Source organism: Channa argus, chromosome 15, assembly GCF_033026475.1.
Source record: "Channa argus isolate prfri chromosome 15, Channa argus male v1.0, whole genome shotgun sequence".
NCBI classification, from domain to species: domain Eukaryota; kingdom Metazoa; phylum Chordata; class Actinopteri; order Anabantiformes; family Channidae; genus Channa; species Channa argus.
This window is the reverse complement of record NC_090211.1, coordinates 7,936,599-7,956,046: the sequence shown is the minus strand read 5'-3', so window position 1 is coordinate 7,956,046 and position 19,448 is coordinate 7,936,599. Positions and strand designations below refer to the sequence as shown.

Below are 19,448 nucleotides of genomic sequence, written 5' to 3'. Positions count from 1 at the left end.
AGAGCAGATGAAAAAAGTATGAGGTTAATCACACACAAAATAGACTAATTAAAGGAAAAAAACTGTTACATCAACTTTACTGATACGTTGATAAGTATTTCATGTAATGAAAGCAATGATTCACTTGATTTAGATGTGTTGAACATTACATTTTTCTCTCAGCTAAGAGTTTGTGCATTTTACTAAATCATCATAATCCATTAACTGTCTCTTTACTGCCTGAATCTGGGTCTCTATATTGTAATGGGCCAATTTCTATGCATTGTTGGGTAATTGGTCAAATTAAACCACACAAACCATGTGTGTAATGAATACGTATACAAATACACAAGTGAGACTCGGTATGTGTCTATTTGAAGAATTGAATTTATGGAGCCTTTCAGGCTCTGTGCAAACCGAGTGGGTGATCTCTAATCTCAGTTTGCTATTTTACAGTGTGAGAAGATATATTGGTTCTTGTCAGCCACAGGAACATTTTCTGTAAATGGCCGACAACCTGTTGATAGGAATCCTGACCGTTAAATAAAATAAATTATGGCTGTTTCTTTGTTTTGAGAGAAGGTCACATAATACACCGTTTAAGTGTATTGGCCAGACATGATACTTAGGTGATGACATTACTCCTCTGTCTGGAACAATGGGTTGACTCACACTCTTACATGCACTTGATGCACTAAGGAATTATGGGATTGTTCCGGCATTAAGTGTTGCTTGCCAAGGGGACAAAATTAGGACATTAACAACAGCCTGTTAAAACTGTATTAGATTGCACTGTGGGGAATACTTACTTATGTCTGGCAAAATTAGACTAGAAATCATGAGTTCATAAGCTAAACACTGACTTTTTCGTTGCTGCAACAATAACAACACAGAGAGGACAAAGCAAAGCAAACAGCATTTATTTTCATCTTAGTATAATTTATATTAAATAAAACTAATATTGACTACTATATGTAGTGGTGCATACATTAAACAATGGATTTAGTGTTTACATGCGCAACTCTTGCAGAATGATCAAGTTCACAAACATGATGTTTGTGTTTTCTTGTTTTGTGTGTTGCAAAGCCTGCATGAATGCCTCTGCTATGAAACACAAAAATCACAGTAATTTCAGTAAAGGTTGGGTCTTAAGAAAAAAAAAAATCAAAATATTTTCAGTAAAATTAGTTTTTCCCATCAGAGTCTTTGACGGTAAAGTACATGTTTGATTTTGTGTCTTATTGTGGTCAGGGACCATGGGGGTCTCAGCGGTCAGCGTTCATCTTCCGTAGCTTCGGTGGTAGGTTGTCCTCTGGCCTCCCAGCTGAGAGCAGTGGGCTGTGCATTGGGACTGGTGCAGAGGACAATGTGGGTGTTAGACTGTGCTGGTACAGGTCTCCGGTAGACTGAGTCATGGGTTCAAAGCCCACCTTTAGGGGCTTGAGTTGAAGCCGGTTCTCTGCTTCAGGGCCAGGTGAGGAACTGAGACGCTGCAGCTTCAGGGGCAGGTCTCCTGTGCTGCAAGCCTTTTCAGGGTGCTGGGAGCTGAGCAGAAGCACCTTCCTCTGTAGGTCCTCCTTTCCTGATGAACTCATTCTCTGCAGCTTGCTAGGCAGTCGAACCCCAGTTCCACCGTGACGACCCCTTTCCTCTGAAATGTGGATGCAATCCACAGAAAATACCCGGTTACGGCGGCCACCGTGGCTCTCAGTCAGTGCAGGGGTGGGAGTGGATAAAGGTGAGGGCAGTGAATTCTTCTCTTCCTGCTCCTTGACACTGTACGGTGGTGTCGGTACCTCAAAGGTGCTGTGGAACTGAGAGTAGTCTACTCTGAAAAAGCCCTCCTCCAGGGACATCACGGGCAAGAAGCGATGACCCCATAAAACCTCATCTTCAGTGTATGATGTTCGTGCCTGACATGTCATTCCTATGAAAGAGTGACAGGGAAGTAATTTTAATAATTCTCATTAAATGGGATTTAGCTCCAAAAAACAATTAGTGGGTTGTATGGTGGAATGGGAGAGAGGCAACACTCTCAGAGCCATAGATCTGTTGAGCTGATATTAGATTTGATCAATATCTTTAGAAACTGGCTATGTGCCAAAAGCCTATAAAGATGCTGTAATCAGCAACTTAAAAAACTACTCTACTTAAAAAACTCTACTTAAAAAACCTTGCCTTGATCCAGGTGATTTAGCCAATTAGACAGCTATATATAATAGACAGACATCCAATCTCCTATTTATTTCTAAAATCCTTGAAAAAGCAGTTTCAAAGCAATTATGTGACCTCGTCCTATTAGACCTTAGTACTGCATTGACACCATTGACCACAACATTTTATTGCAAAGACTGGAACATGGATTTGGGATTAAAGGAACCACAGTGCAAATCGTGTCAGTCAGACAGATTCCAATCATGTTAAGGATGAATCTTCTATATTCACAAAAGTTAGCTATGGACTTCCACAGGCCTCTGTGTTAGGACCAATAGTTTTGACTCTGTATATGTCACCTCTAGGCAACTTTATTAGGAAACTTCTAAATTCAGTAAAAACTGAAACTATTGTAGTTGTTGTCTAAGAATATAATTACTTTAAGTGTCATATTTGTGGGCTCCAGGTACCGCTGTGAGGAACCTTGAAGCTATCTTTAAAAAGGATTCGTCATTTGCCTTGCATATAAAACAAATCTCTAGAACAGCCTTCTTCCACCTATGGAACATTAGGAGCATCCTGTCTCCAAGTGATGCTGAAAAAGTAGTCCACTCATTTGTTACTTCTAGGTTGGACTACTGTAATTCCTTACTTTTGGGATGTCCTAATAACTCCATAAAAGGCCTTCAATTAATTCAAAATTCTGCAGCAAGAGAGATTATATTTCCCCTTCATTTCTCCATCATTCTCTCCACTGGCTTCCCATAAAATCTACAATAGAATTCAAGCTCTATTACATTTAAAAGACCTCATAGTATTAGTAGTCTGATTAGACCACTTCAATCCCAGAATTTCCAAAGTTAGAATGGGAGGCAGAGCCTTTAGCTATCAAGCTCCTCTCCTGTGGAACCTGCTCCCAATCCAGATTCGGGGGGCAGACTCCGTCTCTACTTTTTTTTGTTTTAGATGTAGTCTTTTAGCAGACGCATTTAGGCCACTTACAAGTGAGGTACAAGGCCAAAATAAAATCTAAGTTGAGGATAAAACATCAAATCAACGTCCTATCAGAGAGACACAAGTGCAAGAAACAACCGAAAGGAAGTTTTTTTTTTTTATAAATAGATTTATGTGCATAGCAATGTGCAGAAGAGTTCTGTTTTCAGTAGTTTTTTTGAATATTGGGAGTGAGTTTGCTGAGCGTGCAGAGTTTAATAGCTCGTTCCACGATTATGGGATCACTGCGCTGAGGATTGTAGACCTGAATGAGGGAAAAGGAGCTGTTGAGTTGATCATTCTGTAGGCAAGGGCAGCTACAGATCTGAAGAGTGGTATGACATGGCTGATTAAAAATGAGGGGTACTGTCGCATTTTGGATCCTCTGCAAGGGTTGGATTGTGGATACTGGTAACGCTATTAACAGAGCACTGCAGTAATCAAGACGAGATATGAACAGCGCCTGTACAATAAGTTGGGTTGTATATTCTGTGCAGTAGAGTCGGATCTTCCTGACGTTGTAGAGGGCAAACCTGCATGTCCAAGAAACAGAGGAGATCTGTTACCTTAAAGCTCAGTTGGTCGTCTATGATGACCGCCAGATTTCTGGCTGACTTAGTGGGGATAATCACTGTAGATCTAATGTATATGCTGATGTTGTGTTGCGTCGAAGGTCTGGCTGGGAAGACAAGAACTTCAGTCTTGGAGAGGTTGAGCTGGAGATGTCTCTGTCTCATCCAGGCAGAAATCTCTGAGAGACTGTAATTTTAAGACTAGGCTTAAAACTTTACTTTTGATAAAGCTTATAGTTAAAGCTCCTCAGTCAACCTAAACTACCTTTTAGTTACGATGCTATAGGTTTAGACTTTTGGCCGCCAACCCTGAGCCTGGTTCTGCTGGAGGTTTCTTCGATTTAAGGGAGTTGTCCCTCTCCAGTGTTGCCTATGGGTTGCTCAAGGGGAATTTGTTGGGTCGCCTCTACATGCTTGTATAGTCTGGACTGTATTATATAAAGTGCCTTAAGAAGACTTTCTTGTGAATTGCTGCTATATAAATAAAGTTGAATTGAAGTCCTACTCTGTGCTGCTTTATTGCTGGGAAACAGCGCTGCATGCATCTTCCTGTGCGGTCTACCATATAGTCCAATTTAGTCGCATACTGCAGATTTAAATATTGTCTCAACAGTAAATCCACAGGGAAGCATTTATATCAGCAACTAAACAGCTATTGCTACCAACACTATTAATACTTTATGTGTTTCCATGTCTGAATGTTGCTTCTAATATAATGTAATAAAAACAGAACGGAGACACAAAGAACATATTTGTGTATTTTCACACTTCAAAAGATCAAACATTGGTATTGCTTGTTGCTTTTTAAGTCGCTCCTGTAGTTCAGAGCACATTTTCTGCCTTTTGTAAAGGTGAAAGGTGACTGATGATTGTTATCAGCGTGCCCTCTGTTGGTCTTGATAATTGCTTGTTTAAATCAGATCAACATAATTAGAGGTTGCTTGGGACCATCAACACATCAGTGACAGGAGCCGTGGGTTCTGTCCTTACACACATTTATACCGAAGATTGGTGTTGACTGCAAATTGTACTGGCTTCAATCTCAAAAGACAGTTAATATCACACTGATATCATCCTCTGTTGGCAATTCTTATTATTGTGAAGAACATATTGAGAGGTTTTATGCTGAAACTCATGCTTCAGTGTCTGTTGTATACAGAATTACAGCATTCTAAATACACTCTTTGTTTCTATTTGACCTCAGCTCTTGTAAAGAATCAGTTTCTTGATATGTGGATGCGTGCTGGAGGTCCTTTGCAATCAATAAACACATCTATATTTTTTGTCATTCAGTGATTCTCAGTTAAACACTACAATTTTCTGCTGAGTCTGATCCTGTCTCCACGAGAAATTATATGTGCAGTGTTATGTCACAACTTGATTCTATTCCAGATTCATCTCTACATGGTTCTAAATGTCTTAAATCTGCACAAAGGTCATTTTTATTCCTAATTAGCATAGAGGTTTGGCTTAAATCACAAGGGTGGATGAATAATGTGTATTTTTGTTGACTGTACAGTATCTACATAAGGCAGAAATAAAAACCAGTGCAGTAAAAGTTTGTGACTTTCGAGGCTGTCTTGTTTCATCATTTAGGCTTCATATGGGTATTCAACCAGCTGGTTAATGTTTAGTGCATCTTTCAGAAAAATAAAAGCCCACAACACAACTATGCAAACACTTGCCAGGCAGCGAATAGGCCTGTCTGAAGTTGACTTTCTGTAAAATTCCTGGCAGTAGCCCTTGTTGGCACTGTTTACTGAATGACTTATGATTGTGTAGAATAATGTCTCTGTTCTGTGTTTAGAGTCCTTAGTAAAAGCTTTAAACTCTGAAATCCAGCCCAGGATTCAAATTTTGCCACATTGAAATGATATTCGCTTTAATTAGGTCCAGGTAGATTCCTCGTTCACTGCCACACACCTCCGCTCTGTGTGTCAGTATTTCTCATACCCATCTGTTTCCAAGCTGTCACTTCAGATCTTGATCATTACAGGAGCAACATTTGGTTTTGGAGACAACATTGAAAAAGTGAATTGTGACAGTCACTACCTGTGCCGCTGCTGTTTTGACCCTAGTTGATCATTATTTGTCGAAATGTGTTGTTGCCACTTTTGGTGCTCTCTCTATTGCTGTTTATTATTTAATATTTCAAATTCTTTGATCCATCTTGGGTCAGTTGAATATTGACAAAAAAACTGAAATCAAAAAGAATAAATTGTCCCTTCATGCAGTGTCTGTTGGCGAATATATTGTACCTGCTCATGGGTCATATCTGTGGCTGGTCTCTTTCTCCTGAAGCTTTTGTTCTGGTGTGTGGAAAAATAATCAATAGTGATGTTACAACTGGAACTGACGGTGATGGTAATCTGTCGATTTTGGTTGGGACATATTTTGAACGTGCTGCAGACACAATCAACAAACTGAACAGCTGTGTCATAAGCAGATGGATGTGAGGGGAGAAATCCTAATGGGGTAAATTTATTGGGATGTGTGCTAGTGTGAGGATGTAGGTATATAGTGGCCCACTGAAGGTAATATTGCCAGGGCTTCCCTCCTTTTATTCTCAGCTCTGAGCGCCACAGCACAGCAGCATTAAACTTCTGGCTGCACAATGATTTAATAGTATTATCAATAGAGCACAGGCCATGTTGCCTGCCTGCCTCTACGCTACTCTGCTGATCCCTCCCTCCTGCTTTAAGCCAGTTCAGCTCTGTGGTTTCTCACACAGCACTAGGAGCAGTAGTGAGGGTTATGGGGGGATGGATAGAAGCAGAGCTGAAAAGAATAGAGGCTGATGGATTTATTTGTATTGGACTTTTGGGGAGAATCATTATGTTGAATATGCAACAAAGAGCAGTGTTCTCGCTGAGAGTAGGCCAGTGTGGCTGCCTGGAGTTTACAGCGGTGGCGGTGCAACAGTGTGTCACAGGCTCACAATTACCTCTGTTCTCAGCTGTCATCTGAAATATGGAGCGGAACTTTTGCTAAAACCTCAGCATATTCATCAAAGTGACACATGCATCTCTGACCACAGGCTTTTATTATGCATAGAGTGGGCATAAACTGATTCTGCAGTAATAAAAGGTTCCTCATAATTCAATCATGGTGTCATTTTCATGCGCTGTTCTCATTCATGCCTTTTACCCCACGATCGTCAAATCCTCAAAACTGGGATTAGATAGGAATCTTATTTGTTAATATTACAATGTGCGATACAGTAGAGAAGAGACAAGAAGCCGTGAGAGTAGGATGGAAGGGAAAAAGGATGAAAAAGAGAGTTAAAGGAAGTGACAGGAAAACGTTTCTCACCCGTGGTCTCCACGATGCCCTCGAGTATAACGACAATCTCAAACTGTTCGTTCTTGAGTGAGCGCTGGGAAAGGTCAAAAAACGGGCTCTTGGGATTGATTTCATGGCAGATGGTGAGAGGGGACACCAGGAAGAGCTGGTCTGCACCTGTCCCAAATCCAACGTCTAACTCACACTGGTCCAGAGGCAGGAACTCACCCTCGGGTGTCTGACGAGACTGAAAGACAGTCACCAACAAGAAAAGCGACAGGGGAAAAAGAGAGAGGGAGATGAAAATAGAAAATAAAAAGAAAGAAACAGGAAAGAGAGGATTAGATGCATGTTTATTTTAGCACCACTTGTTCTCATGTTGCCTAATAAAACAGACATTTTTAGTAACACTTTATTTTATGGACTGTTTTCCAGCTAATGGAAACTGTCTTCACTATTTATTAGAAACTACCTGGTATTTGATTGTAATTTACTAGGATTTGTTCCAAGATAGGGCTCCACAGTTTGGAACTAATTATAAGGAAAGACCACTGAGTCATTTTATTTTGCAGGTCATGACTGTAAAAAACTTTAGCAGTACAACTGCTGAGTCAGTGCAATTTTCACTGAAATTTGTTGTGTTTGTTGGCCATTAAAATTCAAAACTAAACTCAAAACTAATAACAGATCAGAGATGCCGAAAACTACATTACAGTTATTAATTAAAATTTACTTTTTTCTAGTACCAAATACTAAACACAAAAGAAGAAAGACACACTCTATTTGATTTTCATTAGTGCCAACTAGTAAAGGATTCCCTAGAAATAACCTATTAATAGTGACTTAGTGGCAATATTTAAGAAGTTATGAAAAAACATCAATGAAAAAAATTCCCTGGAAAATATGGAGCCATTAATAGTGTTTCAACCATTAACGGTAACACTGTATGTTCACGGTATGTAGACTATACTATATCAGCTACATTCATATCAGCTTCCTGAACACTCTCCTTGTCTCATTTCTCTTGAAAATTCATTGCAGAGACTCATATTGATTGAACTTGCAAGCAGATGTATGAGGTAGCCATGCTTGGACAGGACTTGCCCACAGAGTGTTAACTGGTGCAGAAGCATTTAATTGCCCATATGACTTTGGAGCACAGCACCAAGGTCCTGAACATATTTTTTCCTTTTCCTCTCGTATTCTGTCTTTTAAATCCGTTCACCTTTTTTCTGGCCTCACTTAGCAGCCCGTTTTACCACACATTCCCTCAAAGCTGAAGCTATCCTGCTCTCAGGCTGCGGCCTTTTGAGAGATCAAAATATTGATCATGTAACAATATGTTGAGATAACTAAAATGATTTTGGAGCAATAAAGCATCTCTGTGTGTTTCAGTTTACATGAAACAGGTTATGTTTCTGTTTTTAAAATTGTCTTTGCAAATCATCACATTTTGAGGTTAAAAGCATTAGGACTTTATTTTGTGTGTTAATGAGCAGTATCTTTCTTTTTTGATGTGAAATCGAGTTGTTCAAAGTAGATTTTTTCCTCATGTTATTTATATTATTTTGTTTTTTCCTTTTCTCTAGTTCTACATGGTTTCACCTTCAAACAACAGTTGAGATGCGTCAGCCATCATCCACCCACGCAGGCAAACACACCCACACACACACATACAGAAAAACTACTCCACCACCACACACAGCTTCACAATAATCTCCTACACAGAAAAACACACAGTCCCACCCACGTCTCTATTGCTAACCCTTCCTGTTGTTTCTGGATCTTTTGTTCTTGTTGTAAATCCTAAAGTAATTAGCACAAAGACACTTTCACTTTTCAGCCTTTTTTTAACGCTGAGCCATTGTTATCTAGACGTGTTTGTTTGGTCTAAAATGTGATGATAATTAAATAGACAAATGGATCATATTGATTTTAGCACACCCTTGGTATTTACTAGCTGTTTCCTAAGCTCTATCCACTTTATGTACTGCTAGAAATACTTAGTCATTTTTAAACCTACAGGTCCTTCTTTTCACAAAAGAGGTAGAGCCAGAGCAGAGGCCAATACTGAGTTCAGGGTGGCCGACCTCCTGCCCTCCAGAAAGCCCTGGTTTTTGCCTTTAATCAAAGAATTTCTAGGAGCTTTCATTAGTCGTCATCCATTCCTTTATTCAAAAATGAAAGCACTGTTGCTGGCAGATTCGGTTTAAAATGCTGTCCTCTGATGATCTTTCAAAATCTTTCCAGATGACTCATTTTGTAGCAAGAACCTTGAATCTTAAACAGGTGTGAAATATGTCCTTAATGTACCAGTGTGTTTGGCAAATATAACACTTTTTCCTGTAGGAGTGCAAGAGCTTCATCACACAATTTCTCCCATACAGATGTTTTCATGCAGATATGAACGAATTATTGTATAAAACAAATTAGCAATGAAACCAGAAACTATCTGACAGAAAACCACACATGTGAACAGAAAATGTCCTCATTATTTTATAGGGACTTTTACCAAAGGTGTTTGATATTTTTTTAGATAATGTGTGGGAATGATGGATAAAAAGTTTGGGATATAAGTTTCACACCATAGCAAAAGATCTTCATTCATGAACAGAGTTTCAGTGAGTTTACTGCAATTCAATATTTTTCCTGACCTCCTGGCGACATTGCCCTATAGTTTATACTTCGGAGATGCAAACTGTGAATGAAGTGTGAGTAAACAGGATTTGCTTTGCCAGAGAACATTGCATTTATTTCTCTCTACTGTGAATATCAATGAGATGTGCTTCTGGATTTATGTTGGAGAGTGACTTTTATGTCAGAGGGGTATTGTTCACCTGTCAGGTGCATACACGCTACACAATGCTGTTTGGCATCCTTCCTATATGTGGGTTATCTCCTGCTAGCTTAGGGAAATTATGCTTTTCACGTTCTGTCTTTGTCGATTAAGATTATTAAAATGGATGACTGTATGCAAGCATCAACCAGCAAATCTCCTTACACAGGTGCCATCGGCACTCTCCTACGCTCCTCCATACACAAGATTCAGAGATAGCTGAGCAAGTCCACTGTCCTTTCTATAAATCTGACACTGTTTCATCACTGAGCTGCTACATTTGCAGAAAGGGATGCTTTTCTTCATTTTTCACACTGGTTTTGGAGAGATGGTATAGCTAAATCACTAGAGAAGCACACAAACGTGGTACTGTTCAAAATGCTAGCCGTCACATCAGACTAATCACCAACCCAGTCAACGTGTCAGCTGCTCATTATCATTAGAAAGGCAGCGTGGTTTTGTTTCATGCTCACAAAAGGTGTGTTCCAGTGGTGTGAATGATGCTCATGGATGAAGACAGGTGATAAATAAAATTGATTAGACCTGAAGTGGCCTGATGTTCCTACTCAACTGTACTCCAAGCTCTGCCAGACCTTCATCAATCAGTAGCCTGAGAGGTGGTGGAAAAGCTTGTAGGCAATTGGGTCGACTGACAAGCCAGCTGAAAGGTTTCACACCATCAGATACCATCTGCCCACTCAGTACATTTAGCAACATTTCACCCAAGTCAGCCAGGAATAAGTGAGATAAATTGGTCAAATCAAATTTAGATTCAGACAAAATGAATACATTCAAATCTGTTTGTCCTTTTGGATCGAAATCAACAAATGGCTGCAGCCTAGTTATTCCATCGCAGCTGGTCTAACCTCTTTTAAGTGCTCCCTTTTAAATTTAGTTGCAAATCTACAAAATAATTTTAATGCAACTATTCAAATCAACCTGTTAACCAGACAAATAGGCTGTATTATTTTTTGTTTTACACTATTTTGATTAATAAACAGCAATTTGGCTTAATGGCAAATCCAATGCTGTTTTATAAGTTATACTGACACTACAAATATCTACCATGTCTGAGCAGACGAGACCAATATTTTTTGTAAAAACATAAATGAAACTCACACCCAATAAAAAAGAACTATATTATTCCCTATGTGGCACTTACATCTTAATTTCTTGTCCCTGACTTAGTGCTTGCTTTGTACCTTTCTTGTATATTGCTTTGGATAAAAGCATCGGTGAAATAAGCATGAATGTAAAGGAAACAGAATATATTTGTTGTTGCTTTACACAATAACACTGACAGACCGCTATGGGCATACACATCAAAAATGTCTCTTAGCGTTTTACATCGTCAGGTTTACACGTTAATTAATGGGACAGCTGTTCACACACAGAGTCAATTAGCTCTTCTGCTGTATCTCTTTTTCTTCTGGGAATATTTCAACTGACCCCTGCCTTTTCACTGTTCCAAAATTCTCACCACTACTCAGTAAGATGACAGAGTTGACACTAAGTCATTCCACTGAGCACGTAGGAAGAACAGGATCATTTTTAAAGGATTGAGGTTATTTTCAATTTTAATAACTGGCAATAAATTCAAGTTAGCAAGTGAAGTGTACTCCAGCAGTAATAGGATTCAAGCTCTGATTTACAAACTACATTCCCATTGACCACTACATTGTACAAACTCTAGCTTTATAAGTACATACTACTTGTGCACTGCAGAACAGTAACTTGAGGGTAATTTCTATGGCCCCCGTGCTTCTTTTTTCTCAGAGGTCTGTGAAAAAAAGAACCTTTAAAGTTCGGCATCATTGGTGATACAGGACATGTTTTGGGGTCACTGTGGGAGTTTGTGCTCCACTAAAATAATTAGTACAATTATCATCATCATCAGGAAATAAAAGAATAATTAAGAAAAAAAACAGGTATTGGATGTACTAGTAGAAATACTATGCCCAGAAATGTGCTTTGTATGGCTTGTAAGTTTTTCTTTCATTTTCTCCCTGGAAAGTGATTGTACTCTCAATTTAACACTTGGTGACTTTGGCAGGAGTGGGCTGAAATGGCTTCCCAGTGTTCTTGGCTAAATATGTGTTTTGTTGTGACCGAAATCTCTTAGACTACATACTGTAACAAAGCTCATACACAATAATGGTCAGAAGCCTGCAGATGTAGTTTATTCAAGAAGAATGATTTATTTTAGCTGTTGTCAATGTCTGTGTGCTGGCTCATACATGACAACTACCCATTCCACTCCATTACACACACACACACACACACACACACACACACACACACACACCTTGATTTGAATGCCCAGAAAGAACATGAAAAGAGCTTGTTGATTTTGGAGCACACAGAAAAGCATCCTATAAACCTGTTTGTATGAGACACTAAATTATTCAAGAATAGGTTACAAAGGAGACAGGAGCGTGAGCAGACCAGAGTCTTAAGGATTTCTGGCTTCAGGACTTGCTAATCAATGACTGCAAGGCTTCATGGCCTTCCTCCAAACCTCCACGACCTGATCGTATAATTGCATCTCTATTCTTATTAGAAAAGAAATGGAAATCAATTCTAGTTCCAGTGACTTGCACATGCAACCCATCCTACAATCCTCTGAGGAGATTTACAGCCGAGGGGATTTCTCTCCCTTGTATATCTCAGAAATAGAAAGCATTTCTCATACAATGAAAATATTAAGAAAAAAATCTGCTAGTAATTCTTTTTATTTCTCTGCTCTCTTACTGCAAGTCTCTCCCCAGGTCTTTCACCACTTTCCATCACTTTCATTTAACTCCCTGAATCTCCCTCGCTCCCCCAGCCCCCCACCCCCCACACACTTTTCCAGTAAAACCAGACTCATATTTTCAGCTAAGATGTTCCAGCAGCATGCTCTCTGAGGCTGTCATGGATGCCGTGCAAAGCCGCATTTCAGCTGCTTATGCTGGGGATCCAGATGACAGTTGTCACGGGTCTTTCTCATCCCTCTTTCTGCTGTCATCTATGACAGAGGAGCAGAGCTGTGGTACACTGACATACTGTCCAAACATAGCACCAACAAATGGTTCACTTTGTTAACAGAGCTCTTTAGATTTAAGCTTTAGGCATGGATCACTGAAGATAATATTAGCATGTATCTGCTTGGCCAATCGGGAAGAGTCTTTTGAGATTGAACCTAGGTAATATTAAGCCCTTTCTACAGGATTTGCATGTTTGTAGTGAACTGTGGGGATGTTGCAACTTAGGTGAAGGTGGATTATGTGGCCTCATCTATGCTTCTATGCTACTGCAGCTTTCCAGGACCTGTATCGACTCCCGGGTGCTGATTTACGGATTTCTTTCACTCACCATTAAAGTTTATAGTGTTTATATTGACATTCTTTTAGTTCCAGTGACAGTTTTGTTGTCATTAATGACTTCAACCAGACGCTGTCTACTGCCCCCCACCCAACAACATTTCTGTCCTACACAGTACACTAAAGTGACCAGCATGCTTCTTCATAAGTGCTCACTGGATTGGTTTTGCAGCTGTACTGCCATTGCAACATAGCTAATAAGAATTTCAACAAGTTCTCCAACCTTTACACTCTCAAAGGTCTTTTGTCCTTACTCGTTTGTTGCTGTGGAAACTGAACCCTTTAGGCACTAAAATGGCTCAGTTTCAATGCTACCAATTTGGCAGCCGGTGTAACAAGTCACATATGCTGGAAACTGTTTGGTAGACATCAGGATGGGGTGCAGGCACTAAATAAATTGGTTAGGGTAGTGTAAAAATGTTGTGGTTTGCTTTAAACTCGCTGCTTCCCTAACATCACATGATGCGAGTAGAATGATGTGTGTTCTGTGACGAGCTACAATACCAGCAATAGAAGAAGTTTCCCACTGTCTAACTACTGGGTAGCTGTGTTATGTTCAATTTAGCTGCTACATGTTGCCAAATGGTAATGTATATCTTTTTGTTGTTTTTGGCTTCTGCTAGAAAACAACATACTTATTCTGATTTTAAAGGAGGACAGTCTCTGGAGTTTGGCATGGTGAACTCACACAAAACAAACAATACTTTGACCACCTTTGGATAAAAGACTTATTTTTAAGAAAAACAAACCAGTTGTGTGGAGTGTAAAAGGACCCTCTCTTTCTCTCAAGTTTTTATTTTTATTGCAGTTTTTGCACTTCTCATAGTTTTCATTTTAACAACCAAGTGCCACAAGCTAAAAGCTGTCTAGGCGAGAATGTCCTTTAGAATGTCTTTTACATGTTAAAAATATTACAGATCTTCTATCTTCTGGCCATTCGAACAGCTATAAACACCTTCTGATGTGATCAGGCAACACATTGAACAAACTAATTCTTACTGAGCATAACCCGACCCTTAGTGTAATGTGTTGCTTATTTTAGCTGACATACTATGTAGAGATGGGCTTGTGGCTTGGAAAAGGTGTTGTTTGCCTTCTTGCCCTCTCCAGATGGTATAGCCTGTGTGAAACAAAAAGGGGTTACATATTATAACCCCTGCTCTATGAAAACAGGAGTCTGACCACAAGCATCCCTAATTGCTTTGACAGATACAGGCTCAAACACTGGAGATGCAAAAAGTTGTCACCGATTGGGAATTGAACCTTGAAAAACATGCTGCCTCCATCCATCACTATTCAGACCCAAAAATGTCACCAAGCAGTGCGATGTGAGAAAGCCGACAGTGGTTCAGCTTTGTGTAAATGTCCTTTGATGTGCAGGGACAACAAGCTGAAGACACCCAATCACTGCTGTTTTGATCCCCTCATGAAACCAGAATCATATTATAGTGAAGTTCTTCAGGTGTTTTCTGCTGCATAAGAGTCACAATAAATGGAGAAAAAGACAATAGTGGTGTCCTGATATGACTTAGCTTCACATTCTTTCGGGTCTTGAATGTTTTTTCTTGTTGCAAACGACTTGAGTAAATCCTGATTTACAAAGCATGGGGACAACTCACTTTAGCATCAAATGAGAAAAAATCTGTCCAATCAGAGCTCAGTATGTAAATGACTTGCTCAATGCTAAACATGCCCACAAGCTTCGGGTTTATGTTAAGAGAGAACTTTTTACTCTAACTCCACAGTGTGAACAAAAATAATATAATTGATTTTATCATTCACAGAATACTGGGCCATTTTTACAAGGTACTATATTAGGTTCAAGGCATTAAGTACAACCAGTAAAGGTTTCAGAGAAAGCTAAAAATCTACTTTTAATATCATGAGGTTGTGTCAAATAAATGCTCATGTCTTAAATTATAGAAGACTTTTATTGAATCTGATTAGATTTTGGTGTGAGAGCTGTTTGCTGCACTTCCTGCAGCTTGATGATGAACAAGTCATCACAAAAACCTTTTCTCAAACTCTGTCACTCTCATTCCAGTTAAAGTGATACATCTGCCAGTAATGTCTAAGTATTTTATATGATGAAGGCCGACTTGAAGAGGGTTGCAGTTCAACAGCACCACCAACATTTCCATACAGGGACTGCACTCAAAGCATCCGACCTAAAAATATGACTTCAGTTATTTTTTAACATTAATTTGTAACATCTAAACTTATGTTCAGCTTAAACAATGCTTTTATTCATGCACAGCGATTCAGCGATATTTTAGTGTGTGGTGTACTGCACCCTGGCAGAGCTGCTGCAAAATAGACTTTGTAGGAGAGTCTTTGAAGCAAAAGGATACGGTTAGACCACAAAGCCCTGGAGCAGAAATAAAATAAAAACACTTAGGAGCACATAGTGGCTGCTGTATTTACTATATTTCATAGAGAGGGGGGGGGGTGTCAAAATCATACAGGGCTGGGAGTGGGGTCTAGGAATTTATCTTGATTATATTTTTTTAGAGTCCAGAAGAAAAGGTAAAAGGATTGTGGCACTACAACATGAAAAAAAACCTGAGATTTAATTATTTTGAGATGCCACATCTTTACTCATCTCCTCAACAATGCAATGTGTCTTTTTAAGTAATACAAGTGATTGATTGATTTTTGTCTCTTCTATATCTGGAAGTCCTACCTTTAGAAAATACCTTTAACATCACCTTTAAGACTATTTATCCATGTAGTGATATATTTAAATATCATGGATGTGTTTCCATGTTACAGGAAGGACAAGGGACATCAGCGTAAACATGTGCGATGGTACTTTATTTCTATGGGGTGATTGAGTCCTTCATGCTTGTAACAGTGGTATAGCTCGGTCCTCCCTGCCTCCCTTTCTGTCTGCATGCATCATTAAGCTGACCGTAGCTGTGCTCAATGTGGCTGCGCCGAGTAGAACACCATCGTGCAAAAGCTCCAAGCACCTCACTAATGCTGTTTGTCTTCTTTATGGCCCATTTTGCACACTGAACATGGATGTGGCTGAAAGGAACTCTATTATGCTAATTGAAAGAGGAACAAGTCAACCTTGCTACTGTTTGTGGTAATTTTCTGCATTGTTGCTTCTTTTTCGAAATCTGAGGTTCATTAGCTATTCCCCCCAAATCTGTTGAGTTCTTCAGTAATGGATAAATCGTGGGCCACAGTTAGTGAGGATTCCAACTCACAGCATTATAGCCAGTGGACAGGCTAATTATTTTGGTCCATTTACTATATGCCCAGAGTTGTTGGCATATCCATTCACTCTGATGCTAGGAAACATATTTTATATCTCGGGCAAGACAAATAAAACAATAAACCCTAAAGGAAAGAAGGAAATAATGCATTTCTTTATGGTTGCCATAAATACATTTTATGCCTCTGTCCTCTCCCTCAGGATTTTTGTTTAACTGACTCCAAGGATCTGTGACAGTGTGTGACGCTTCGTCTCACTACTGGTTCACTAACTTTCTTCCTCGGGGGTCCATCTCTCTATCACTTCCACTTGCTGATCTTCACCTATCAGTTCAGGTGTCAGAGTGTCGCCTATAAGCGCTGCAGTGTTCCCACCAATGCCCAACACACCCAGTGTCCTGTTATCTCTGTAGATGAAGATGCACCTGGCTGCCTCCCTCACCATCCTGCAACTGAAAAACTGTGGTGATGCTACTTTAAGCCTGCTTTGTTAAAAATGAAATGTATAATAAAAGAAAATGTGGATGTTATCTTTTTTTTTTGCAGTAAACACCTGTTCGTCTTCCTTGAAGACTCAGATGACAGGAAAGTAAAGGTAATAAGGATTTTTCAGAGACAAGAGCGCAGTCATTGTGCAAAAAAGGACAATTTTGGAAACTTTCCCTAAGCTTCCGCTATTTGCATACATTTACACACAGCATGTGGAACTTTAAAGAACTGGTGTGACAAGATGCTGATGTCCACTGCAGCAGCAGGGACTTTTATAACGACTTAAACCACATGCTTAATTTACAAGTCCTATTGTATTGTTTTATTGCTCAAAAAATAAAAAGGGTGAGTTATCTACAGCATGTTACTTACTTAAACACAGCGCCTACATTTCTGGATTTCATTTAGTTTTCGGGGGGGGGGGGGTCTTATTACCAGAAAGAATCTTACCTTGATGAGTTTGCACCTGATCTGAGCGGACACCATATGGCTGTTCCGCAGGTTGCCCACACGGAACATGAGGCACAGTTTACCATCTCGCTGTGAAATCACTGCGTCCTGACTGAACATGAGCGTCTCGGCGCGTTTTTTAGGTTGGGACATTTTTATGAACATGCAGCCGATGAGAAAAGCGTCAACTATGGAGCCCAGCAGCGACTGGAACAAAAAGAGTATGATCCCCTCCGGGCATTTCTCCGTAATGTACCGGTATCCGTAGCCTATGGTGGCCTCAGTCTCGATGAAAAAAAGAAAGGCTGAGGGGAAGTTGTAAACATTGGCCACACAAGGGGTGTAAGACGAGTCGTGGCCGTGATTGAGGTCTCCCCTAATGTAAGCGATGATCCACCACATAGATGCCATGACCAGCCAGGCGATGGTGTAAGTTAGAATGAATATAAGCAGGTTCCATCTCCACTTTAGGTCTACCAACGTGGTGAAGAGGTCAGAGAGGTACCTGCTGGTCTCTCCGCCGAGGTTTCCGTGCTGCACATTACAGCGACCGTTCTTTTCCACGAAGCGCTGGCGTTTCTTCTTGACTGGAGCAGAAAACGTGGTAGCCCGGTTTGTGTTGACCACCTGATAGTCTTCGCCAAATTTTCTACGAAGTGCCGCCATTTGAGCTCTCCTCAAGCGAAGGGAACGGTAGTTGCTGTTTAATCCATGTTGTATGTTTGTGGGAGCTCCCAAAACACTGCTAACCTGCAGTGCGTAAAACGTGCCATGGCCACTTTAGCGCGCACGAAAAATCATAGAAATAAAAAAGATAAATAATATCAAGTGTATGTTAGTGCTTTAAAAGCACAGTTGTTATCTTTTTTCTTTAAGATATTAACTATGCTTCCATTTATTTTATATGGCATCAGCAGCTGTGCGCTCTGCTCCGTCTCCACTGACTGAAAGCGCGATGCTCGGACCGAAATACGAGGAGCTGTTTACCATTCACAGCTTTTGCTGGGCTGCATAGGATGTGTGTGCGCGAATGATTGTGAGTGTGTGTGTGTGTGTGCGCGCGCGCTTGAGAGAGAGATGTGAGGAGAGTAAGAAAAGGGGGCAGGGAAAAGGAAAAGAGAGGGGGTGAGAATTACAAAACGTCGCATTTGTGTGTAAAGACACAGAGAGGGAGAGAGAGAGAGAGAGAGGGGATTGATGTGGGGAATTTAACTCTTTCACTAAGTTCATACGGTCAGTCAAATTAGCGCGGGGCCTAACTGATATATCCACAAATTTATGTTCGTGTATTAATTCAGTTCTAATAGAGACCAACATTCTCTTTAAATTGTAGCTCATTAACCTGTAAGATTAACAACATAGCCACCGAGATCCCACATGACGAGTTCGGGGGAGTTGTGTGCTTTTAACGGGTTGGTTAGACTCTGCCATCTACTGGATGGACGAGCTATGTGCATTTTAACTAATACAAACGTTCACACCAGAGACAATGGACTGGCTGAATTGCTGACAGACTACACTGTAGAGTAAGAAGCTGAAAACAAAAGTACTCCTTTAGGTTGTATACTTTTCCATCATTTGTTGGACATCTTTATATACATGATACTTTAGCACTCATTATCTTTAAAGGACCCTGGGTGTTTTCAAACATTAAATCTGTGCTTCTCATATTTCCTGCAAAAGCTTCTTATTGATTGAAACGCTGTCCGACTCCTACAGTGGGTGTTTCCTGGACAAGTCCACCCAAAAGACAATCACAAAAGGAGTCGTTTGCCCTGCAATCTATTTTCTCTTCAATTTAATTAAATAGATTAGAGGGGATATATTATACCAGCACTATATTTTCAGCTAATTCATACGGTAATTACACTTTAAATCATAAATAGTAAAATTACATCTTTGACTAATCCTATTTTACAGCTGATCCTCAGCCCATGTGCTTTATGTCAAGTCCTTTTATTTGTTTTGAGATCCCATTAAGGGAGGTTTCTGTAAAAAATAGGCCTGCACTCTTAAAAACTAAGGTCCACAATCAGTTCATCACATAATTTATTGACAATGATCCTAAGATACTCTTTCAAGATAGTCTGGCATTTCAAACCCCTCCTA

General features: G+C 39.9%; 1 protein-coding gene across 2 annotated transcripts; it reads right to left on the bottom strand.

Annotated features, from left to right (window-relative positions):
* Window positions 1-883: 883 nt before the first annotated feature.
* kcnj19a (potassium inwardly rectifying channel subfamily J member 19a) lies at window positions 884-18,363 on the bottom strand. 2 transcript variants are annotated; one of them, XM_067478250.1, is made up of 3 exons: window positions 17,340-18,347; window positions 7,011-7,227; window positions 884-1,906 (listed from the first exon to the last, which is right to left on the bottom strand). In XM_067478250.1, exons 1-3 carry the CDS (start codon window positions 18,003-18,005, stop codon window positions 1,245-1,247), a joined length of 1,545 nt encoding a protein of 514 aa, XP_067334351.1. In that variant the 5' UTR covers window positions 18,006-18,347; the 3' UTR covers window positions 884-1,244. The 2 variants fall into 2 exon arrangements, with proteins under 2 accessions (XP_067334351.1, XP_067334353.1); XM_067478252.1 differs by lacking the exons at window positions 884-1,906; window positions 7,011-7,227 and adding an exon at window positions 14,195-14,298 and having other exon boundaries at window positions 17,340-18,363.
* Between the last annotated feature and the right edge of the window lie 1,085 nt (window positions 18,364-19,448).